The sequence below is a fragment of the Syngnathus floridae genome, chromosome 10, assembly GCF_059516105.1.
Source record: "Syngnathus floridae isolate MCC-2025c chromosome 10, RoL_Sflo_1.0, whole genome shotgun sequence".
NCBI lineage: Eukaryota > Metazoa > Chordata > Actinopteri > Syngnathiformes > Syngnathidae > Syngnathus > Syngnathus floridae.
Window position 1 is genome coordinate 13,002,901 of NC_142422.1, and position 25,737 is coordinate 13,028,637.

The 25,737-nt window shown below is 49.3% G+C and overlaps 1 protein-coding gene across 2 annotated transcripts; it reads right to left on the reverse strand.

The window, feature by feature from the left end:
• Positions 1–53: 53 nt before the first annotated feature.
• Positions 54–21,126, reverse strand: megf8 (multiple EGF-like-domains 8). 2 transcript variants are annotated; one of them, XM_088386795.1, is made up of 43 exons: positions 20,704–21,126; positions 19,805–19,994; positions 19,492–19,655; positions 19,209–19,418; positions 18,947–19,127; positions 18,747–18,835; positions 18,221–18,434; positions 17,930–18,113; positions 17,608–17,753; positions 17,418–17,528; positions 17,183–17,334; positions 16,834–16,935; positions 16,616–16,763; positions 13,759–13,922; positions 13,276–13,473; positions 12,939–13,136; positions 12,604–12,855; positions 12,305–12,423; positions 12,103–12,234; positions 11,911–12,024; positions 11,753–11,836; positions 11,433–11,681; positions 11,129–11,313; positions 10,852–11,065; positions 10,474–10,717; positions 10,157–10,289; positions 9,838–10,088; positions 9,599–9,709; positions 9,394–9,512; positions 7,959–8,181; positions 7,542–7,877; positions 7,348–7,483; positions 7,039–7,270; positions 6,841–6,967; positions 6,550–6,760; positions 6,236–6,450; positions 5,921–6,116; positions 5,668–5,836; positions 5,219–5,411; positions 4,974–5,144; positions 4,054–4,184; positions 3,777–3,909; positions 54–3,568 (listed from the first exon to the last, which is right to left on the reverse strand). In XM_088386795.1, the coding sequence occupies exons 1-43, from the start codon at positions 20,731–20,733 to the stop codon at positions 2,102–2,104; spliced, it is 8,628 nt and encodes a 2,875-aa protein (XP_088242921.1). In that variant the 5' UTR covers positions 20,734–21,126; the 3' UTR covers positions 54–2,101. The 2 variants fall into 2 exon arrangements, with proteins under 2 accessions (XP_088242921.1, XP_088242920.1); XM_088386794.1 differs by having other exon boundaries at positions 10,474–10,765.
• Positions 21,127–25,737: the final 4,611 nt, after the last annotated feature.

The following is a 25,737-nucleotide window of genomic DNA, read 5'->3' on the forward strand; positions in this document are numbered from 1 at the left end:
TTTTCATTTTACACACATCACTCTAACTTGTAAAGTGAGTAAAATCATTACAATCATATTTCAGAGATGTTTTATTTGACAGGACAGATAATGCCATATTTTGATCAACACTGTTCCCTTCTTTCACAACAAAGTTTATGTCCAAATATACTCATGTTAACAAAATAAAATATACCATAAGAAACAGAATGCATGAATGCTTATTGATGGGGGTTTATAAATAGCAGGAGTTAACGTATACTGTAGCACCATTCCAAATTGTCCCATCAATGAATGAGCTTGGGTGACTTTTAGTGTATCGGTACTAGTTGGCTCTGTGCAGCGTGAAAACAAACACAAACAAATCCAAACTAAAATCTTACCAGTGGAGCAGGGTAAGTCATTCAGTCTCACAACTAATAATAATGCTGTCAATATCTCTCCTCAGGAGAAGTGTTGAAGAGAATTTTCGTTGTACTTGCAAAACTCTCACATTATTTGTCGTACAGTATTGTTTAAACGGAAGCTATGATTGCAAATACAATCATTTGTGCGAGGCGGGTCGCCCCAAATAAAAGCAGTCAAGCGAAACCAGCCAAAAACATTTCACATACAATAAAGTGTCAGCACACAAAGGCTCAAACTGTCATTAAATTATTGCCAGCGTCAAACACAGAACAAGACTTTTCTTTATACAAAACCTAAAAAAGTACATAAATTATCACCGTAACAGGAAGTCGACATATTTCCATCAACGCTTGGTGGCAGGGAACCTATGCCAGGATACCTAATTCTGATTAGGGCACATTTGAGCTGATTCAAAATGAAGGCCTTCAAAATAAAATGGCCTATTTCCTGTTGGTGAATGTGGCTTCGTGGACTAATTTTTTCCCTAACTTTCCAGGCGAGCTTTGCAGTTGTGTTAAGGATCTCGGAAATAATAACATTTTCACCTGGAAACGCATGTAAACTGTAAATTTCTTTCACACATTGAGGACTCAAACATGGGATTCCATCATCAACTCAGTAAGGCCCTCGGAGGACTTTAGTAAACTGAAATAGGTTCCCCGCCTGTCTTGGAATAGCCTAAGCCACGGACAAGGCAAGCAGTCAAGGCAGATGTGCTGGAAAAATAACAAAACGTATCGAGTGAGTGAAAGACACACACACACAAAAAAAGCATATTGACCGGGATAAAAAAAAAAAGTTATTTTCCAGCTGTAACAATCAACCAACTCTACTGCAAGCTTGATTGTCACTTTTGGGAGGTACCAAGTCAAGTTAAAAGTCCACCATGGCACCACCCCAGTGAGCAAGAGCGACGCCGTGTCTATTAGTGCATTCTTAAGGACAGCCGGCTCGGTCGGCACCGAACGCCGTAACACTTCATATTCACAACAAAGCAACATACAGTGTATGTACATGTGTTCAATAAGCTCAGTACACTTGAGCAGAACGCTTTAATGGAGGCTTTTAAGGCCCTTGAACTGAGCGCATTTCTCATGTAGTGGCCCCGAGATACGTCTGCAATGATAACCAAGTTGTATGGTGACGTGACACAGAGAACTCTTTCAAATGTGGCGACTGTATATGGCACACAAAATGCTTTTATGCGGCCGTGTATTGTGCAATTTTCATATTGAATTCTCCTATTGTACGGGCACTTGTCATATTGATCCTAGTTTCCTATTAAGATTACCCGACACTATGTATGAAACTAACAGGCATGTTTGTGTAATGCGGCGTACACGAAGCAAAGCTATCCAAGCATGCCCACACGGCAGATGCTTCCAAGGAGATTCAAATCCAGATCTGCTGATAGGTCGGCAAATGTGCTAACCACTTGTTCAGCATGCCACTCGTGAATCCATTTTCTACAGGCATTTATAAACAAAAATTCCGAAACACTCACTCTCATCTGGACTGTTAGGACGCTTCATCAAACATGCTTTTGGAATGTGGAAGGAAGCCAAGTTGATTACAAAGCGAAAACCTACGCAGGATTATGGAGAAGCTCAAGCGGAGATTCAGGGTCCACTCTCCGGACTGCTGAGCACAACTTGGCGAAGGCGTCGCCCACTATATGAGGAAACGACAGGGATTCTCTTCCCTCGCCGTGTGCTTACATGGCCATCGTGGTCAGGTGTTGATGGCCAGCCAGCCCCTTGCGGCCGCCGCCCGCACCCGGGTGGCCGCCTCCATTGCCGTGGCCGCAGTATTCCTGCAGGTTCTGCCGCAATGTCACCAGCGCTGAGCCCAAGCAGGCCCGATTGGGAGCCAAGACCCCGCCGGGCAGCTGGAAGAGGACTGTGGCCACCCCGGCCATGCCGTCATCAGTGGGCTCCAGAGTGATGGGCCCCACCTTGAAGGAGGAGTAGGAGAACCCCATGAGCTGTGAGAGGAAGGGGTCCGAGCGGCAGAAGTGCTGGTAGCCGCTGTACGTGGACGGGTGGTGCTGCAGCGAGACTTGGCTGCCAGTGGTGGTGCCGGTGTAGTGGTGGGCATTCAGGTAGTGCAGGGGTAAGTGCTGGCCGTTGTTGCCCCCGCCAGGGGGCAGGTGGTGCTGATGGTGCCCGGCCGGTCCCGAGCCTAGCTCGTGTTTGTAGGACACGGCCCCGGTGCGGCCCCGCTGGCCCACCATCACCCCTGCAAGCTTGGCAGGGCGGGCGACCGCCACGCCGCCACCGCCGGACGGGAGGTAGATGAGCTGCGGCTCGTCCGGCTCCAGGTAGACGGTGAGCTTGGCGAAGGGCCGCGACGCCATCTTGGTCATCTCCTGGATGTGTCGCCGCTGCTCCCGCCGGAAGTCCAGGAACTGCTTGACCTTCCACAGGAGCACGCAGACGGACAGGAAGAGGAAAAAGCAGGAGAAAAAGACAGAGAAGAAGACAAACAGGTCGATGTGTGCTTGGTCCTGGCGCAGAAAGAGCAGGCCCTGGGACTCGCCCTGGTCGGCCACCGTTCCCACCCCTCGGAGGGCGATGTAGAAGCGGCTGGACTTGAGTGAGTGCACCTCGTGCGGGAAGGTTATGACTACCCGGTCCCGAACGCCTCGAACAATCAGAACTGTCTGCGGTTTCCAAACTGTGATGTAAGAAATGAGGCCCCGGGCTCGCTCCTCGCGAATCTCCCGCTCCAAGCCCGGCGGCTTGGCCTGCAGCTGCAGCGGATTGTGGGAGATGAAGCCTCCCCCGAGACCTGACGAGGTGTTGGCGAACACCTTGATGGGTGACGGTGGTGAGTCCTTGTCCGCCGCGGCGGCCCCTCGCGACTCCTCCTCGATCTTGATGGCGTGGAAGCCTGAGCGACGATCCACGTCCACGATGAAGGTGTCGTGCGAGTTAGACACGTAGATCTCCACCTCTCCGAAGGTTACGTCGATGGTGACACGGATGTCGACGTTGGTGAACTTGGGCTGGGCGGCAAAGAAGACGGTGCGGCCCCGCGGCAGGTTGCGGATGGTCGGGTCGTGGAAGCAGTTGGTCTGCGACGTGGGGTCGAAGCAGCACTCGGTGTCCACGTTGAATTGCCGGTAGCACTGGCGGCCGTTCACCGGCGTGCCGTTGAAGGAATCTTTGCACTTGGCGCACTGGAGGCGGTTTTACAAAGTCAATCAGCAAAGTCAGGACACAATTTTTGAGGTCATCGGGGCAATAAAAGACAGGTCAGAATACGGGATGTCCCTGAAAGGTCATCCTGAGCTAAACGATCAGGTGTACGCACACACCCGCTTACTGTGCGCGTGTGGGAAAAGTTTGAATGACGGCATCAGCGCAGATTAAAGTTCAAGCAGGTACCTGTTGTCTGTAGCAGTCTTTGCGGTCGCTCTGAGGGCTACTGAGACAGGAGGAGGTCTCCGTGTTGTTCTGGCACGGGCAACCTGTGCCGTCGTGCTCGTTGCATGTGTCTGCATGGCCATTACACTGACACCTGGAATTGGAAGGTCATCGATTTGCTTTTACATCTTATTATATTCTGTGTCAATGTGACGTTTGACTAAGCCGGCACGTCAGTCATGCCGTACACATTGTTGGTCACGTTGTTGAGCAACTGTTAGGAACACCGGCCACTTACTTCTCGCACTTGCCCTGCAGCAGGAAGTAGCCGCCGAGGCAGCTCTCACACTTGTCGCCAACGCTGTTGTTCTGGCAGCTCACGCACACGGCGTTCTCCTCAGTGGGGCCCTCCGACACCCAGTTGTGGATCTGTTGAAAAGCCCACTTTGTGTTATCGATGATTTTCTTTCTCAATTACCGTATTGGCCTGAATAAAAGCCGATGTTTTTTGCATTGAAATAAGACCGAAAAAGTGGGGGTCCTCTAGACATTATACCCATTCACTTGTGCGCAGCGGTAAGTTAAAGGTTGCTGGTATCGACCGAGTATGTTGCTGTGATCGTGTGCGTCCTTGACACAAAGTGAGTATATACGTTTCATTGTTACTACTGTCTACTGTTGTGCCGTTTGTCTGATCGCGGTTTGTTTCGTGTGTGCGCCATTTGATTGATAGATTTGGGGTGTTTCTTTAAGTTTGCCGAGCATCGTACGAGTAGCCGTTACGCAGCGGCACGGCGACTAACGGTCGCCAGCAAATGTATTTTGTTGTCTCGATGACTTATGTTTGGTGTGTTGCCGAGAGTATTTCATTTATGGTTATTTAGTATAGCGGGACCGTTACGCGCAGTTAGTTACGTATTGTGTGCTGTCTACTAATGTTGTGTGACGTCAGAAGTTGAGTGTTAACTTACGTGCTATATTTCTGTCTGTTGCAGAACCACGCACGCACGCGCGCGCGCACGCACGCACGCACGCACGCACGCACGCACGCACGCACGCACTTTTTTCAAACCAGAGTCTTGAAAAAGAGGGGGTCGTCTTATAATCAGGGTCGTCTTATATTCGGGCCAATACGATACTCATTTTCAGCTTATTGTTTTGAAATTAAAGGCCATACACTTGATTCAGACCAAAGTCTAACCCAATGATGCTACTCACGCTGTTGGGCTCCAGGGGAAAGCGTCGCGGGTTCTCTTGGGCCTTCTTGTGCTCATCGCGGGACAGACACAAAGCGCTGTTCCCCCGGCAGAACTCACGGCACGGTCGACAGGTACCGCCGCCTTTGGCTGAGCCCACAAACAAGGGCTTGCATTTATCGCAATGCTTGCCCTACAACCGGGAGAAAGGTGAAAGCGTGAAAACACCCAGCCAGCACGTGCTGCGCGTAAATGCAGCTGACTTACGATGGTGTTGTTGTGGCATTCCAGGCAAACGTCGGGCTTGGCCACACTGGCGCAATTGCTGTGCTTGTTGCAGCTGCACTGGGAGGAGCAGTTGTCCCCCACAAAGCCAAAGTGGCAGCGGCACACGCCCGGGGACACGCACGTCCCGTTCACGCAGCCTTGCGCACACACCGGCTCACACTGACCACTGAGACTAGTAACAAGATCAAGGGAAAATGACATGGAAGACGGAGTGTCGCCTCAATTCTCTTTGGTTGAACACGATGTTGTCTGGGATACAACGCTAAATTCGCTAAATGGGACATGTTGTAGAAAATGTGATTTTGACGGCAGTGCTAGCTTGACTTAGAAGTTTAATTCGTTCCAGATCAGGCTTTTACCTCAATGTACTAGTTTTATATCATTCCAGCACAGATTTGGGTGTCCAGGTTGGTGACTGTCGAGCTCACCTGCTGAGGATGTAGCCTTGTTTACATGTGCAGTGGTATCCCTGAGAAAGGTCATGGCAGTCCTGGGTGCTGTTGCAGTGGTGATGGCCGTTGGCGCACTCGTCTTCCTCTGGACAGTGCAGGAAGGACCAGCTGCTGTTCCGCAGCGGACAAACCCCTTCACTGACTCCTGTGAGGACAAGAATCCAGTGCAGTGGTTAAAGCTCGGCTTCAAACATTTGGGCAGAGCCCATCCCAAATCAACTGCCAGCACCGTCAAGTCCTCCTTGAAGGCAGTATCCCGCTCCGTTGTCCCCACGCGTGGCGCACCAGCCACACTGGGGCCTGGCGATGCACTGGGAGCACTGGGTGAGCTGGGAGCACTGGGGAGAGCAGGAGTCGCCGCCCGAGAGAAGGCGACCGCACTGGCCTGCTTCGCATCGCAGGGGCACAAACGACGGACTCATGCACTGGGGAAACGGGATCACATTGGAGGAACTTGAGTGCTTAAGTTCTCTTATGTCGCTGTTGTGCTCTGTTATGCAAGCAAGCAATTAAAAGGCCCTCTTTCAATGCATCTCCGTCTTACCTGCTGCAAGGCCATGCTCCACACACAGTGTTGCCAGCCGCCATCAGAACCTCTGGAGCCAAGGCAGAGGGTGCAGTTGAGGAGGGTGTGGCAGGGTGGAGGGCATGGCAGCGGCGGCGAAGATTCCACCTGCATGGGCGAGACGTTGAGCAGGGCGTAGCTGAAGCAGGTCCAGTCATAGGTGGGGTTCACGCTCAGGATACGCCGCGTCTCGCCTGGTGAAGAGTTAATACGAGTGAGTGACCTTTTGGCAGCAATTTTACACAATTTATTACCCAGCCCTGATTAGACTGTAATAATACGACTACCAGTACCCGTGCGTTTAAACTGGCGGGTCCACATGCATTTGCCCGACGCGGTGCACTTGGGGCAGTCGGAAGCCTCGCAGCTGGTTTCGGTGCAGTTGCTGGAGAGAAAGATCTCACGCTGATTGATGCGACAGTCATGTTCAGACGTGCAGCTCACCGAGCTGCTGATGCAAGCCCCCTCGGGGCAGTTGGTGCACCACTTGCACTGGAAAGCATGCTGGAAAAGCAAAAGAAAATTCAAGATTCAATATGAGTGGCCGTGTGCATTAGGAGCTATGACACCCGGGTGGGGACCACCTGCGATGGACCGGAGAATGTTTTGGGATGTCGGGCCAGGCATTCGCTGCAGGTCTTAAGCCTGCGGCATTGATCTGGCTGGCGAGGGGTTGGCGAACAGGGCGACTCGCCGGTCAAACAGCCCATTCTGTCACGAAGAACAGAGGGAATTCATGTAGCGCTTTGGAAGTAGACCGCAACCGAGTGCTGATGTGTTACCGTTCGGCACTATCAGAAGATGCGCAGGCCCCTCGGCACCAAACGCAGCTGCCGGTGGTGGAGTTGCAGGTCTCCGGCGTGGCCAGCACGGCACAGGGGTCGGCGGGCACCGTTAGGTTCAGGAGTCGTCCCGAGGTGACCCCGTTGAAACCGCCCGATAAGAAGAGGCTGCCACCCCAGCTCGTCATGGCGAGAGACACCGAGCGGTTCACCGAGTCGCCGATGGCGGAGTCTGGGCAACACAAATGTGACGTTGGTTGGGGCACAAGCACGTAAAGATGGAAGACGCAGCGAGACAAGATGGACCACCTGGTTGGATCCAGGTGTTACAGTTGATCTGGTACAAGTACACAGAGTTGCTGTAATCCTCCACTTCTGTCCGTCCCCCCACGATGACCATGGTGTCTTTCATCAGGGCTGCGGCGTGGAAGAAACGGGAGAGGGGCTGCAAAAAAAGTGAAACGTGAAATGTCAGACATACCCCGGGCATCAACACTCCTTACCTTATTACCCTGCGAGGGTACCAGGAGGGACCAGGTGAAATTGGGGTAGTAGAGGCTGTAAAGCTCTCCCGACGGCTCCACGGCCTCCACATGGAAACGATAACCTCCAAACACATAGACGGCGTCAGTCTGCTCATGGTAAACAGCCGAGTGCCCGTACAGGCCTGTTGGCGGCGTGCCAGTGTGCGCCACCACGCTCCAGTTTCCGCTGTGCGGGTTGAACTCCAACAGGTGGTGGTTGAAGCCGTTTTCTGGTGAGTAACCGCCAATCAAGAGCACCGAGTTGTCCCGACGCACTGTCAGTGTGTGGCCCGCCACCGGGGGCAGCACTGAGGCCTGCCGCATGGAGAAAGGGGAACGCTGATCAGTTAGAGGTCCGAACATAGCTTGTTCCGCATGACAAGCCCGTTTCTATACCTTGTGCTCTTTCCAGACCAGACTGCTGAGGTTGAGACTCCAAGTGTCCATGGCGACAGAGTGCTGAGTAACTCCGCCCACTACCAGCATGCAGCTATGACTGGTCCCCATTTCATGGCTGCTCAGCAGGACGGCAGAGTGGTGATAGCGAGCAGCCGGAGCGGAGCCCTCGTCCGCTGAACTCGTCAACATTTGAGTCCAACGGCGCTCTAACACGGAATATCTACAATGAGGACAAAACCTGTCATCACATATCTATTGACAATTGACGATACATCATTTCCTTAAATAAAGGGTGGCCACCTAAATAAATAAATGCCACACCTCAGACGGTGCTTTTTCCTTAAACTCAGAGGCGATTTTTGTTCGGCAGAGGGTGTCTTTTGAATGGTATAACCAACATTTGGGGAAATACGGCACCAAATATTATAAAATGAATACCGTATTTGCCGGTGTACAGGTCGACTCGGTGTATAAGTCGACCCCCTAAAATTCGACGGAAATTTACGATTTTATGATATATCCTTTGTATAAGTCGAGCTCAATTGTTGCATTATATTAAACTTCAAAATTCAATATGCGAAATTTATTGACGAAATGTGTTCAAATTCCGGGAGGCCGTGCGCATGCGGCTGTTTATAAGCACCGCGGAGGAGATCGCGGCCGGCGAGCTCGCGCACGCCGCCCGGCACCAACGGGAGGCCGGAAATAGCTCCAAGCCGAGCGGATCGGCACTTTATAAGCACCGCGGAGGAGATCGCGGCGCCTCATTGGACTTCCAGCGGCCGGCGAGCTCGCGCACCCGCCCGGCACATCCGGGAGGCCGTGCGCACGAGCCAAGTGGCCGAAAATAGCCCCCGCCGAGCGGATCGGCTGTTTATAAGCACCGCGGAGGTGGTCGCGGCGCCTCATTCGACTTCCAGCGGCCGGCGAGCTCGCGCACCCGCCCGGCACATCCGGAAGGCCGTGCGCACGAGCCAAGTGGCCGAAAATAGCCCCCGCCGAGCGGATCGGCTGTTTATAAGCACCGCGGAGGTGGTCGCGGCGCCTCATTCAACTTCCAGCGGCCGGCGAGCTCGCGCACCCGCCCGGCACATCCGGGAGGCCGTGCGCACGAGCCAAGTGGCCGAAAATAGCCCCCGCCGAGCGGATCGGCTGTTTATAAGCACCGCGGAGGTGGTCGCGGCGCCTCATTCGACTTCCAGCGGGCCGCGCACTCGCGCACGCCGCCCGGTTCAAATTTTCTAAGTGCAACGCACAATGAGATGCATGAGAAACGGCCTTGGTTACCATCACATTTGAAGCGATGAATACGAAGTTAAATTTTATGACTCGGTGTATAAGTCGAGGTCGATTTTTTTCGGTCGATTTTGGATCGAAAAAGGTCGACCAATACACCGGCAAATACGGTACCTAATATGCAACAGACTGTTACCTGTAAATATTTCCGAGAATGCCCTCTGAAAGAGAGAGTCCCCCATACATCCAAAGGTTGCCGTGAGGTCCAGAAACCAGAGAGTGGCCCATCCTATGGAGGAACCTGTGGGCTTGATTCTGTGGGGCAAAAAAGTATGTCTAAAAGAGTGGTGCCGTTGTAGGGGCCTTGAGTGTTGCCGGCGCGGTTGTATTCAGAGCTGTACCACTGTCAGTTGCGTGTCCAGCAGCGTCTCCCAGATCAGGCTGTTGGCGTCTCGAGGGATGGAGCAGTCTGGGCCGGCCCAGTTCTCGGTGCACACGCACACTCCCAGTGTCTGAAAGAAGCCGACGATATCGATAAGACATTGCCACTCAACGCAAGCTACGATGGCTCTCAACACTTTGATGATATACCACCGCCACCGACTGCAATGAACAGGAGTTAACTGATCACGCAACTTACAAGATTACAAGCGCCTCGGCCCTCCGCGAGTCCACAGTCTTGGGGACAAACGGGTCGGTCGCAGTAGGGGCCGCCATATCCCGGGGGGCACTGGCAAAGCCCGGCCTGGCACTGCGCGCCGCCGAGACACGCGGGTGACCCATCGTCGCCCTCGTCGGCGCTTTGGTGACACCGCCGCACCCAGAAAGATGCGTTGAAGCCTTGGGGTTTGTTGGATGACACGTTGGCCTCAAAGTAAACAGAGATCACACCTAGCAGGCGGGAGGCACAGGGGGTCACATTCTCCGTTCAGCTGCTTTTAAATGGGGGTGTGGGGTACCTGAGGTGGCCTCGACGGTGATAGGCTGTGACCTGGTGGTGCCGCAAAACGCACCGATCAAGTTATGGTCCGAATGTACGACGCCGTTGTCCAGAAAACGAGGAAGGCCATCGAACACATACACAAATGAGCTCTGCAAAATAAATACATGAATACCTTCATAACATTTGAACGTCTACATACAGAGAGCCCTCTTCAAACGCCGGCTTTTGTTACTTTCTGGTCAGATTTTGGTCTGATTATGATGCAGTTTCATTTGAAAAATGTGAGTTCAGAAGCGTTGGCAGAAAAGAAGAAGAGCGAGCATGCTGACTCACTTTACAGTGTGTATGAGAGTCGGGATGCAGCGTGAGGGCAACGGGCGGGCATGGCTGCCTGGGGCGGCAGGGTGCCAGGCTCTCGGTCACCGAAAGCACCCAAAGGCAATGGGAGAGGCCGCTTTTGCCTTCAGTGCCGCTCCTCCAGCCCAGGGATGAGGAGAGAGGAACGGAAGGGGACGAATTGGTGGAGGAGAGCAGCACAGAGCGCCCCTGGCACTGGCGGTAGCATGTCCCATTATTCCTAAAGGTGCCCGCAAAGATGTCAGCATAGACCAGCAGGAATGTGTTACTGTCATAAGATGAGATGAAGAAGCATCTCTTCAGATGAAGTAACTGGTGAGACCAGTTTGATGAATTTGCATAATGTGCCCTTACCTGGGATCACCGTAGTAGCCGGGTAGGCAGGACTCACAGTGCGGGCCCTGGGTGTTATGTGTGCAGTAGCATTGGCCCGTCTGGTTGTGGCAGTATCCTCGCAGCGGGTCGGCGTGGCCGTTACACTCGCACTGCAAGCATCCGCCACCGCCGGCCAGGGCAGAGCCGAAGCTCCCCGGGCGACAGTGCTCACAGTGGGGCCCCGTTGTCCAATCTGAAAAGAAATTCAGTTCTAAACAACTGGACGGACACAAAAATAAGCTATTTGTGTTTCCACCTTGGCATTCGTCGCAAATGCCTGGTGCAGTAATACAGGTGGAGTGAAAGTTGCAGCCGCAGTCCACATCACATTCGACACCGCTCAGAACCAGAGTGGCGGGATCAGAGGTCCAACCCAGCGAGCATTCGCATTCGAAGCGCGGGCTGCCGCTGCACTGACCTTCTCTGCACTCATTGTAGCACCTGCCGGTGGAGTCCACAAGTGGCCTATGATGCTAACAACCATTGGGCTAGCGGACAAATGCGTGTTCAAAAGAACCTTTGAAATGGGTTTAGAGATTGAAAAAGATCCACGTTCTTACGTCTGGTTGCAGTGCAACGTGCCGTCCCCCGCGTAACCTCGGTCGCAGTGACACTCGTAAGACGTGGGGGTGTTGATGCACGTGGCAAAGGGGTGACAGTTGTGCAGGCCCAGACGGCATTCTTCCACATCAGGGCAAGCAGGGTAGGACCACACGCCGCCATCTTGCTCTTCCACCTCCAAGTGCTCCAACTCCATTTCCATGTCCATGTCCAGAGGACGAGGCGGGGCAGAAGTCTGCGGCTCAGGGCTGGAGAAGAAAAACTTTGTTTTTATTTCTTTTCTATGGCACGTGTCCTCGTTTGGCTCGCGGGAACTTACTTAGCGGCTCGCGCTTCAGCGACAGCCACGCTGCAGTTGAACACAGACGGCTCGTCCATTCCAGCCCAATCGCCTCTCAAACATCTAAAAAAACAAAATGACAAGATGAAACCAAAACATCGTGACACAACGTCATCTTTGCTGGCAAGTGCGCTTACTTTCCAATGGTGGGGTTGTTGTAGTCGCCGCACCAGCCGCACTGGAATGTGCGCAGGCAGTCGGTGCAAGTGTTGAGAGCAGAACATTGCTTGCATTGCGGAACTGAATGCACACTGGCAAGTTGGGAAAAGGCCAAATTAAGATGACCAGCGCAATTTCGGTGCGCCCGAGAATTGTTGTGTGATTGCTACCTGTCATACCAGTCCCTGCATTCACCATAAGGGTACTTGGTGAGGTAGGCTGCGAAATAGAAGCAGGCCTGGGCGGATTCACACCAGGCACACTGGCTGGAGTTGGAGAGGCACTCGGAACACGTCTTCCGCCTTGGTGGAGCGAATAGAAATGCCATCAGAGCATGTTGTGAAACAGTCAATTAGGAAATTGTCATCTCACTGGTTGCAGACACGGGGACAGCCTGCCGGGTGGCGTATGGAGCCATCTAGGCGTCCTCGCCTGCTGCACTGATAGTCGCCTTTCTTGCTGGAGTTGATCTGCCACTCGCAGTAAGGGTCCTGCAGAGGGAGTAAATTTCTGACTTTGGCAGAAATACTTCTGCTGTTTTTCTACCAATAGTTTGTTCATATCAATTAAAGAAAATTAAATCGCAATTAAAGATTTATAAAAAATGGAGTGTTGATTTCTTTAATGAAATGTATAGTATTTTCATGCATGCGAAATCTTGTGGCGCGCACCTGCGTACAAGCGGAACAGTCCCGATATTCCTCACACAGTGTGCAGTGCTGGGGTGCCAGCAGCAGATGCCGCTGAGCCTCCTCTCCCATCGCTTCGCTCTCCGGGCAGGGTTCCAGTTCAGGGCCTCGAAGCAGGCAGCGGGACAGCGACGGACACCAGCCGCAAGACTGGTCCGACAGGCAGGCCAAACAGGACATGTAGCCTGAACAGAAACCCGAGCGATAGGGCTCCAGGAAGAGGAAGGAGATTTCCTTGGGTTCAACAGGAGAGAAGATGACAGATCATGTTGCTGTTCCAGAGACAAACAGGAACAGGAAAGAAAAGACACACTCACGCTCCCTCCCGGCAGAGTTCTGTTCCAGATGAGGGCCATCTCACTCGTCTGCCCCGAGCCGGAGTTGTTGAGGTAGCCCTCGGCCTGGACCAGGTAATGGTTGCCTCTGGTCAGGTTGGAGAAGAGCTTACCACCGTCGGGGCGAGACAGCAGCTTCAACTCTTTCTCCTGCTGAGCCGCCCAACGACCGACCACCTCCTGCTCGGAGACAAAAAAAAACATTAACAACCATCGGGAAGCAAACTACAGCCCAACAGAGAATTTGGATCTGGCTTGTCACTTCATTTCATTAATTCAGAGAAAGACTGTTTTGTCAATTTGTTTACGGCGCGCTCACTAATTGGCTGGAGTTGGGACCCGAGGCCACCCGAGCCTCAAAGTGGAGCCTCTGGATGCGAGCCCACATGGAGACAGTCTCGGCCGGAGGAGTTGTCGGCGCCCCCCAAAGAGGGTGGATGAAGCCCCTGAACTGCAGAGCCACGTCCATCTCGGTGGTGGGGCTTAGGATGATGGTGGTACTGCGCAAGATGGACACCTGGCCAGAGCACGGCGGAGGATGGGGCGGAGCAAGTGCAGACACATAAACAGAGGCACTATTCTCTGGGATACTTTGAAGGGGACACACTATGAAAATTTGATCAAAAATAGTTGGGTGTACCTCTCAATATAAAAAAAAAGCCACCTAAATCCCATCTTTTGGTACAAAAGCAACATTGGAGGAAGGAAAGGCGGATGCAGTCTGTAAAGTGTGTGTGTGTGTGTGCGGGGGGGGGGGGGGGGGGGGTTACAAGCACAACTCTTTGAGACTGGGACTCCGTACCTTGTCAGGCTGGGAGTCGTTGCGGGGGTGCTGGAAGGTGAGCAGGTGCAGTCCCGGGACATAGTTCTCGGTGCGACAGGAGTGGAGGGAGGTTAGGAAAAGGGTACGCTCCCCCCACCAGCCGTACGCCCCTGAGATCTGGTCCACACGGCACGCACTTGGCTCTGCGAGATCGAGAGGGAGAGGTCAGCAAAACGGACAAACGCAATCTGACCTCATGAGATCTCCACAATGCTGCGACGAGCCTGATCGGACGCAAGTCAGAGAGTGGCCAAAAGCCACCGACGTGCCCCAGAGATGAAAGAGGCCAATCAAGTTAGGTTTTTTTTTTGAGTGACCTCTTCTATCTCAGCTGGGTCAAGTTGAGCCAAGTGTTTCAAGGTTTTTCTCAATGTCAAGGTTGCTACACCCCACTCAGATGTATTAGAGAGAAAAAAAAGCTGTAGTCAACTGGTTTGTCCAATGAAGCTAGCATTACACTCTTTGTTAGAGATATTCACAATTAACTCATCTTCAGATTCATAATAGAGTGACGAGAATTAAAAAAACAGTGGAACTGCTAGCATATTATTTGTTAGTTTACTGATTTTGTTTTTAGTTTATTTATGCTTAGTGGTCGTTGCTTCTTAGCAAACGGCTGAATGGCTATCCAGCCGTTAAAAAATGGACTATGGAATACAAAATCAAAATACCATATTGGCCCCAATATAAGACGATGCTTTTTGCATTGAAATAAGACTGAAAAAGTGGGGGTCGTCTTACATTCGGGGGCTAGACATTATACCCATTCACTTGTGCGCAGCGGTAAGTTAAAGGTTGCTGGTATCGACTGAGTATGTTGCTGTGATCGTGTGCGTCTTTGACACAAAGCGAGTATATACATTTCATTGTTACTATCGCCGCTGTTGTGCCGTTTGTCCGTTCGCAGTTTGCTTCGTGTGCGTGACGTTTGATTGACAGCTCCGGCGCGCTCCTTTAAGTTTGCCTTGCATCGTACGATTAGCGTACATGCATGACTACAGCCATTACACAGCGGCACGGCGACTAACTGTCGCCAGCAAATGTATTTTGTTGTCTCAATGACTTATGTTTGGTGTGTTGCTACGAGTATTTCATTTATGGTTATTTAGTATAGCGGAACCGTTACGCGCAGTTAGTTATGTATTGTGTGCCGTCTACTAGTGTTGTGTGATGTCAGAAGTTGAGCGTTGACTTACGTGCTATATTTCTGTCTGTTGCAGAACCACACACACGCACACCACACACACACACACACACTCTCACACACACACGCACACACACACGCACACACACACACATCCTTCACACGCTTCATACAATAATCACACACACAAGAATCACATTCACACACCCAAAGACTCACCCATGTACACTACACACACCTGCTCTCACATCCTTACGACCAAACGTGTGCCTATACCCGTTTGCCAGTTTGCCTGTATGCCACAGTGCCTGTTACTTTTTTGCCAATAATTCAGTAAAGCAATCAAAACTGAACCACGTCTTCCCTCCTGTGTTGTGACCGACACCCGGGGGCAAAAAGAGCATAAGCATCCGAGTTATGGCTCAGGCTCCCCAACAATAGCGGTAGATGTTTGCATTATTTTATTGCAATGTTTTTCCTTATTCACATTTGTTTCAAGACTACAGTTACAGTTAGACTTCACTATGATGGTTAATGCAGTTATTACAATTTTGTTGTTTTATCACAGTAGATTGGTTTATTTACATTTCAAAAACCAGAAGCCATTCATTTAGAAATGTGATTGCACTTTAGTTTACATATTTAAATGTTCAGATATTAAGACGTGATAGACAGTTTTTGCATGATTTGATTGAGGCAAAATAACATGCTTTTTCTCTCGAATATATTGTTATAATCAGGGCTGTGGACTCGGACTCGGGGACTCGGTCGGACTCGGTCATTTTTGCCGGACTCGGACTTGGGGACTCGGACTCGGTCGGACTCGGTCATTTTTGCCGGACTCGGACTCGGTGCTGATTTTGACCGAGTCCACCGAGTCCGACAATAAAAAAAATACGTTCAATTTGATTTTCATCATGCTGCTGAGAATGCGCGTAGGAATACTGTCCACAGCCCTGCTTACGATCAATGCGGCCACGTTGAGTTGCACTTAAGCTAATGTTTACATTATGTACCAATGTCAAGGATGATTATGTCACCCAGCTTATATCATTATTTTGATTTTGATCTAAATTAGCCTTGAATAAAGACTAAGCAGTCACATGAATTAACAGAAAAAATGGACAGCCGGACTCGGACTCGGACACGGACTCGGAGGTCAAGAGGCCGGACTCGGAGCAAAAATCCGACCGAGTCCACAGCCCTGGTTATAATCATTTGTTTCAGATGTAATCATTTTCTGTATAAAAATTAAATTTGGTGTTCAAAAAGTCTTTTTTCAAACTTGAGTCTTGAAAAAGAGGGGGTCGTCTTATAATCAGGGTCGTCTTATATTCGGGCCAATATGGTAGTCAAAGAGTTCGATGATCTGAATGACTGCTAATCAAAATAAGCACTGTAAAAAGCATTTTTTACTCCCACAGTATATGTTGCACTTTTTTGTTATCTGTTATGGCTTAATTTCTCTAAATTAATATTGTGACTTAGAGCAAGTGACTATATAGATAGCAACTCGTATCTTCTTTCTGAATGCCTCATCCATTTGAGGAGGCCTTCCTTGACACGGAGGAAACCCCCACAACATAATGTTTCATCTCTGACCAGCGCCCGGGCCGAGTCTAGTCCCTCCCAAGATATTTCCGTCAGTGTGCAACCGCCGCCGCTCCTCCTTCCTCCCTCCCTGGCTCTCACCTGACATGGGGAGGCAGGACTCGTTCTGAACGCACCAGCCGAATTCGCCGGGCGCTCTGGCCAGGGTGGCCGGCGTGCCGCTGAACACCAGGCAGGACTGACAGTCGGAGAGGAAGCGCGCCAGGCCCAAGCAGCCGGTGCTGCCGCACTATGAGTGGGAAAAGGGTCGCAGGCGTCATGCCGACTGTGCGGTTCCAATTGTGTCTTTTCGACATTACCTGATTGGTGGGCTGATACTCTCGACATCGGCCTTCGCACCAGCTGCATTCTGGATTCTTCAAACACATGCTTTCATCCAGGGCCTCGGCGCAAAGAGCATCCTAAACAAGAAACAGCAGTGGATTATGATGGGGGGGTTGACCTGGCAATTTTGTGACTTTGAAAGTAGAGTCAGAAAGCACTTTTATACTGTCGAAAAACCAGGAACCTTTTTTTAGCTGATATAAACGCCACAGAAATGAAATTGGTGGCAATGTTGGCATAAGAACTTTCTAAATACGGAAGCTTATCAGATGTTTTGTTTTGAGACTCTAACGTGACCATTTGTGGAAGGGCCTTTTCTCTCACCCTGTCACCTTCCTTGCTACTGACAAACAGCGGGACTTTGAAAGCCACAAGGTCCCCACTGGTGACGCCGTTGTAACCGCCGGCAACCAGCAGCACCCGTCCCTCCATCGCGGCGGCGACGTGGGAGTAGCGCCCCTTGACGGGTTCGCCATCTGCAGAAAAACGCACGGATACAATACAGGCGGGCTAAACTGGAAATAGGGACAGACGTCAAATAAAGACAAGAGTAACTCACTGAGCGACCATCTCTCCCCTGCCATCACCCACTGGTGACAGCCCAAATGATAGAAAAAGATCTCCTCGTCATAGCACTTCTCTTCTTGGTAATGAATGTGAACATTCCCACCTTGAGGGAGAATAGGTTTGGTCAGTGGAGTTCAGGAAAGCTATGTCAGCTGGGAGGCCGTGTGGGCATTTTGGCTCACCATAGACCACCATGTAGTTTCCGATGACGGTGGCTGAATGGAAGGCTCTCTCCCGGGGGCCCGTCGCCGGGTAACGGGAGCGAAACGCCGTCCAAAAGCGCTGGTCCACGTGGAATGCGTCTGTGTTGTTCACCCGCACGCTAAACCTGGGGGAAAAAAACGTGTCACTTTAGTTGGTTTTATTTGACAAGAAGGAGCCTCGAGTGATGACTGCTGCATTGGCCGCTTGCGTCATCTTGATTTGCGACTCTGGCCTCAAGAGGACTCCATATCAACTCGACCTAATCATGACATTCCGACCTTTTTCTTTGAGGTTGTGTACCTGGCGGTGGTCGGCCGGTGACCTCCGTAGACCAAAAGTGTCCTAGAAGGGCTGTGGAACACCATGGAGTGGCCGGCAGTGGCCGGGGGCTTCCCACCTGTGGGCTGGACCATCTCCCAGCGCCCAGAGCCCCGCAGGCTGAACCGATACAGAGAGGACGAAAACATGTCCTCCTCAGTGCGACCTAGGATAGAACACGTGGAAACCGCACTCACGTGGAGCCATGCTCATCAGCATTCCCGCGATGGCCACTGACATGTTTCATTCATGTTTTTTTGTTGAGCAACCTACCTCCAAACACATAAAGGTACCCGTCAACTACGGCTGCGGCGTGATTGGCCAGAGTGGGAGCGCCGCCGGTGTTGGGAAAGCCAACCTGCTGCCAGTCGTCCTGCAGGGGGCGGTACATCCAAACATCGCTGGCCAAGGAGCCGTTGGCCAGTTCCCCGCCAAAAATCACCATGTTTCCCGCCCACTCCACGGCAGTGTGGGAATGCCGTGCCAACTGGTGGCAGAGAAAATGCCGTTAATATATGAAGAAAACAACTTTCTTTACAATCTGCCGCCATTTTGGGAAGCGCCACAAAGCTCTTTCAAAATATTCAGAACGGATGTCTTTACATTCACATGTACAAGTGAACTTGACTGATCTAAAAGTGAAACGAGAAAGTTTAATTATAAAAAAGAAACATTATTCTTCTGTAATTTATAGTTCTCAAAGTGGCGCAGCACCAACCTAAAAAAGTGTCCAGAATGTTTGTATTCTTTGATGAAAGCAAAGCAAAACATAAAGTATTTCTCCTTTCACTGTACTTACAGGTGAGTGACCATAAGACCTGCTTTCCCATCGATTGGATGTAAAGTTGTATTTGTTCAAGTCACCGAGGGCTCTGTTCAGGTCAAATCCTGGAATTTTAACAAATGACAACATCAAAAAACACAATCACACTGTTGTGGAAAAAAAAAAAGGAAGAAAGAAAATTCAAGCAGAAACGTATAAGCCAATTGGACTGTCACCTCCAAACAAGTACATGGCTCCGGTGGAGGATAAGTACACGCCAGCGGAGCCTGTCCGGGGCGACATGTAGGGGTCATCCTCGCTGATGCGCCACCACTGCCCCGCCCCGCTGTCGTCATGGAGACCAAACTGGCAACTGTGACCGAGGAAGCCGGCATGACAATGGCAGTGCTCTCCTTTCTGATGCAGAGAGATGAAAATGACACTTTGCGTTGTGGAAGACGTGTGCTCATTATTAAGGGCGCTCATTGCAAACTTCACCTTGTCACACTGGCCATGCGCCGAGCAGGAGTGGGAGCACAGGGAAGTGGCGCAAGACGCCCCGCCCCAGCCCTGTTGGCAGTGGCACTTGTGCGTGGACGGGTCGCAGCGACCGTGGCCACCGCATGCTCCAGGGCAAACGGAGAAGGTGTAGGTGGCATTGAAGCCCAGCAGGTTGTAGTTGGCGTCGCTGAAGAGATGAAGCAGCATCTGGAAAAACGGGAAGGTCAGGATCCAAATTCAACATTGGTTGTGATGACCTGCACGAAAAAAAGAGAAGCACCTTCCCAGATGTGGCCTCAATGGGCTGTGGCAGGGTGTTGCCGCTCAGGCTGGCCAGTAACGGGCTTTGGTAGGAGTCTCCGTCATACACAAACAGGTAGTCGTAAGTGCACTCTGTGTCCATGAAGGTGAAGTTCAGCACAATGCGATAGCTGTTGCTGGGTGCTGCAAGGATAGGAAGACAAAAAAAAGAAATCCCTACTCGGAACTTGAAAACCTATACATAATAGTTGTAATCCATAATCAATACTAAGTAAGGTAAAAACAAGCTCCCACTGGATTGTAATAGAATGTGGTAAAGCTGTAATGCCAACCTTTAATGAGCCACTCGCAGTTGCCGTTGACCGAGTAGTTGCCCGGCCCGTCTGTCACGTAGCCCGGCGGCCCCCTCAACACCTGCCGGTGACCCTTGCAGTCACCCGCCTGGCATGCGGGCCACCGGGCCAGCAGCGCCAGCACGAGGAGGAAGCAGACGGGCAGGGGGGAGGCCATCCCTGGTGCTGTCTGTGTGATTGAGGGAATCAAATAAATATAAACACAAGAATGCAAGTACATAAATGATTCCCAACCACTCTGCTGCAATTTCACAAAATTGCCCAAAACATATTTATCTACAGCAATACAAATTATACATCTTTGTTCATATAACTATGCCAGCGATATACATATACATTCCCCTCCATCTACTGTATATATTTTGTGTTTACATGCGTATTTGGACATCTCAGATTTCACGTGCAACTTAAACTTTCTCCATCATTTTACTTGTGTGTGTGTGTGTGCGTGTATGTGTATGTGTATGTGTATGTGTATGTATATATATATACCTTGTTTTTACCTTGTTTAGTATTGATTATGGATTACTACTATTACGTAGTTTTTCAAGTTACGAGTAGCGCTATATACATATATAATGTAACAAGTAAAATGATTGAGAAACAAGACTTTTGGTTGAGAAACAGCCTCTTAAAAAGCTTGATTAGTTTCGTGAATTCGCTGCAATCTTTGCACCACAAGTAAAAACATAACTAAACCACGTGAGACCAGCTCGTTCTTACGCGTGTCTTTAGCGCAGAACAACGTTATAACACGGAGTGTCGCGTGAATAACACTAAATGATGCTACACTGACCAGAACCATCCGTGGCCCGTTAGCTCGCTATTTAGCCACCTAGCATCTGTTTCATTGCGTTTAGCCAACATACAGTACGTACCAGTTCCCGTCTCTCCGGCCCCATAGCCATTTACATCTTTTATCTCTCGGTTTTTCTGTCCCTAAAGCGAAGCAAGCTACTCGCTAGCTCGTCGTTGTTAAAGAGGGCAAGAAAGCTAGCCAGCCGACCGGGTAGCGGGCTGAAACAACAACAACACGGCTAGCCGCTAGGTGGCTAGTGAGCGCAGCCTCAGTCTCAATCCAGATGCGCACTCAATCCGTATCAGTCATTATTGATCAAGGGCGACGTAACACGCTCTCCAGCTAGCTCCTTCTGGGGCTGACGAGGCAAATAAGCAGAGAAAAGCGACGTTTAATTCCCGCTACAAGCCGGGGCCATACACGGGACGGGACAGATGCCTCCTTGTTTTGGTGGTCGACACCGACTCAAAAGCTAATCTTGGGTCAGGCACGTCCTCCTCGGCGGCGTCACCCAGTGGCGATGCCGCACAACGCACATCTGGATCCAAACCTTTCTTTCATTTGTATTTAATAAATGATGCATGTTTTTTTTTTAATAAATAAAAATGAGATGCTGTACTACGAACGTGCATTGTTATAGAAGTGATCACGTCATAACAATTTAGCGTGATAAAGTTAACATTTTAACATCAACATCAAATTAATATAATATCGGTGCGGGTTAGCAAGTAAAAAGTGCGCATCACTCAAAAAAAGCTGGATGACTTGCCTTGATTTATTTCCATGATTGTGATTTATCCAGCAAGAGTTTATTGTCGCAAGCAGCAACTGTGCAAGTGCTTATCAAACCAAAGGCTCCAACTATTGCAGTGTTTGCTCGTCATGAGTCAAAATTGTGACATATGACCAAGTGTGAAGCAAACATTTTCAAGTAAACTCTTCTTATCTGGTGTTAGGACAGGACAATATTCCAATCATCTTTACTCTGCACGTGGGCCTGATACCAAAGTAACAATCGAAAGAGCATACAGCAGTTAATGCAGTGAATGTTGAACAGGAAATCCACAAGAGGTTTTCTCTCTTGTGACTTCAAATCAGTTTGTGTCTAAATCTTTCTTGCATCCGTGATCAATAACATGTTTCATGCTTTCTTGTCTCCTGGCATTATCAAAAATAACCAAAACCTAGAATGCGGTCAGCCTAACCAGTTTGTCAAGAAGGGTTTCTTAAAAAGAAATTACCTTGAAGAAATGGGGTCGAAATACAAAAAGTCCTGCCTAGCTGTAAAAACAGATATGCTCAAACCTCATTGAATAAAGTACATAAGCAGACAAGTATATTCATAAATTAAATCAATAAAAGAAACATTTTAAGCATATAATTATACCTACACACCAAATCAATAAAGACGACATAACTAGACATTTTTGACATGTGGTAATGACAAACGTTTTTATAACGTTATGATCTGATATGTATTTCTGTGCACTTTGAAATAACAAAGTTTTTGATATATTGCCTGAATAGCTTAATGACACTTAAGGAATTGTTTAATGCATACCTGGTGTTTTTCTAAATCACGGACACTGCCAAAGTCGTCTAAAAATGTTCAGTTCTATGTTTTGATTAATACTAGATGTGACATCATATGTTGCCTAATGCTAGACGCCAGCTTTGGATTACTACTGAACGTTCTGGACAGAGGGAAATGTTTTGCCTAACAATGAAAAGATATGTGTCAAAAGATAATTTCAAAATAACAAACAAATAAATGCATGGTAAGTGGTAAGAACTTTGCATAGTCAGGCAACATTAACAAATTGATGATGTCACACCCAAAAGTGACATGACAAAAATGACATGACAAAAATGACAATATTGAAAGGATGATGACTGGACGGTGTGCGACAGTGGGTGAAGTAGATGTATGTGCAAGAATGGTTTACAGGAAGGACACTTGGAGATAAAACCGGTTCAGGTGCCAAAGGGAGAGCGGCAGGAGGAAAACAACCAAAAACCCGGCCAAAGGTGATCGCCAAGGCCGAAAGACGGGATGGAAAACAACAGCCCCCACACACACCGAATCGCCCATAATCAGCATCCACCCCCACGGAACCAGCTCTCACCAAACCAGCACCCACTCCCATAGAATCAAACTCTCCTGCGAACTTGCCACACCCCGACTCATCACCCATCAAACTCGGCCCACGCTGGCATGTGCAACTGAATATAAGCTGACCAGAGAACCTTGAACGTTGCCTTTTCTGAATGGAAACTTTCTGCTCTTGAGCATGGTCGCACGCAAGGCCCAGCGCTGTATTGTATTTTCCCTGAAAACAGAGCATACTTAACAAGAATTGTGATTGAACTCAACCAACCTGTGTAAGTCTATTTTTGTTTCAGTGTTTTAGTCTTTTTCTAAAACTGAAAAAATAAAACGAACCCGCAGTGAGTAAATTGGATAACAGGTGATTGGCTATGTCTTTTGCCGTGAGGCGTGGATAGTGCGCTTCCCAAATTGTGGATCAAATCCAACAACCTCCTTGTTGTGTATAGCTGTGGATACAAATTCCTCAAAAATTGTTATCCTCAAAAATTGTTATTGCAGGGCATAGTAAAGATGACACAGCCATTGTCGGGTGTATCAGGGACAACAGAGAAGAGGAGTATAGGAGCCTGGTGGGGGATTTCGCCACCTGGTGCGGTGCCAACCAACTGGAGCTCAACATCTCCAAGACCAAGGAGCTGGTCATAGACTTTGGGAGGAACAGACCCAAGCCTAGGCCCGTACTGTTGGAGGGGGCTGAGGTGGAGGCTGTGGACTCCTACAAGTACCTTGGGGTGTGGCTGGATAAAAAACTGGACTGGTCAACCCACATCAACCACCTTCACAGGAAGACACAGAGCAGGATGTACTTCCTGAGGAGACTACGTTCGTTTAACATCTGCAACAAACTCTTGGAGATGTTCTACCAGTCTGTGGTTGCCAGTGTCCTGTTTTACACCGTGGTGTGCTGGGGCAACAGCACATCCAAGAAGGACACCTCCAGACTGGACAAACTGGTCAGGCGAGCCGGCTCTGTGATCGGCAAGAAGCTGGACTCACTGGAGACAGTGGCAGAGGCAAGGACACTGAAAAAACTGTTGGACATTATAGACAATGTCAGTCACCCTCTGCACACTGTCATCACCAATCAGAGGAGCCGGATCAGTGGGAGACTGCTCCTCCCCAAATATAGGACTAACAGACTGAAGAACTCCTTTGTCCCCCAAGCCATCAAGCTGTTCAACTCCTCACTGGGGGGGAGGAGGTGACATGGACATGAACAGGGACATGGAGATACTTGTAATAACTGTACACATTCACATCAATATACAATGTGCAATATTTCCCATTCCATTCTTTTTACTACATTGTCATCATTTGTGCAATTACTTTTTTTCACACTGTCCAATAATAACACATGGCAATAATACATGGCAACTACTGTGTAGTGTTTTTACTTCCCTCAATCTTCTTACCTAATTTATCTTTTTGCCTCTTTTACATTTCATTTGCTAATTTTTGCACTGTATATATTTCTGCATGTTTCTGTATATTTTTATCTCTTATATTGTTTTTTTTGTATATTTTGTATTTACTGCTACTGGACACAGAATTTCCCTGAAGGAGCAATCCCAAGGGATTAATAAAGTTGAGTCTAAGTCTAAGTCTAAGTCCACTTGAATCAAATTTGATTCTTTGACTTTGTAGTTCAAAGCCACTGTTGTGGTGGACAACAACACAAAAAGTTTCAAGTTGCTCTCAGGTTTGGTGCGGTTCAATAACAAAACAAGAAGTGAAGGCGAGAAGGTGTGAAAAAAACAGGAACAGGTCTCAAAAAGAACGGGGAGAAAAGAACGCTCGCTTGCAGGTGTCAGGTCTATGCAAACAACAACCAATAAAAGCCTGATTGCAGAGGACGTGATTCCATTCAATTCTGATTTATTGAGAACATGCGAGCTCAGCACAGGCAAACCCCAATCAAGATCCAGACCTCACAGATATGAGGGTGTCAATCCCAAGGAATCAGCTTGTTGAAATCTGACAAAACGGCAGCCAATAAAGTGCCCTAATGCTCCTTCAGCAGACTCAAACAGCTGTGAACCAAAACAACTTCCATCAAATGTAGCCACACGTCTTTGTAAATTGATAACTTTCAAACCAAGTCTCTCAGAATGCCTAATGTGACGCGGCAGTTATGTACGTTCATTGCAATACAAAGAAAATCGAGACTCGTGTCAGGAATCGGGCAGTACACCCAAATGCAGAGCGACACAGATTTAATTAATAAGGGGAAAGGGGAAGTGGAACGCTGGACTCGTGATCTGGCTAGCGTGGCTGTGTAGAAGAGCACAGCGCGTAGTCGGGGCGAGCAAGTAGTCGGGGCAGGCGGCAATCGGAGCATGGTCAAGGACGAACAAGTAGTAGGGGCAGGCGGCAATCGGAAGCGTGGTCGGTCAGTTTACAGAACCGGTTGGCAACAGAGATCGTTCAGGGCACAGAGAGCAGTGGTGTCTAGGGCAGGGTAAGCAGACGAACTGACAAAGGAGTGACTGGATGACAGGGTTTAAATAGAGAGGCTGTCAGGTGTGGGTGATTCAGCTGATTGGGGCATGGCCGAGTGGCAGGTGACGCAGGAACGTGACAACTCGAGTACAGGACTTTTCTCAGAGAATTAGAATATTGTGATAAAGTTCTTTATTTTCTGTAATGCAATTAGAAAACCAAAAATGTCATACATTCTGGATTCATTACAAATCAACTGAAATATTACAAGCCTTTTATTATTTTAATATTGCTGATTATGGCATACAGCTTAAGAAAACTCAAATATCCTATCTCAAAATATTAGAATATCATGAAAAAGAATACTAGTAGGGTATTCACTTGAATTGTCTAATTAACTCGAAACACCTGCAAGGGTTTTCTGAGCCTTGAAAAACACTCAGCTTGGTTCAGTAAACTAAATCACAAGTATGGGGAAGACTGCTGATCTGACACCCTCCATCAGGAGGGTAAGACACAAAAAGAAATTTCTCAAAGAACAAGCTGTTCACAGAGTGCAGTTTC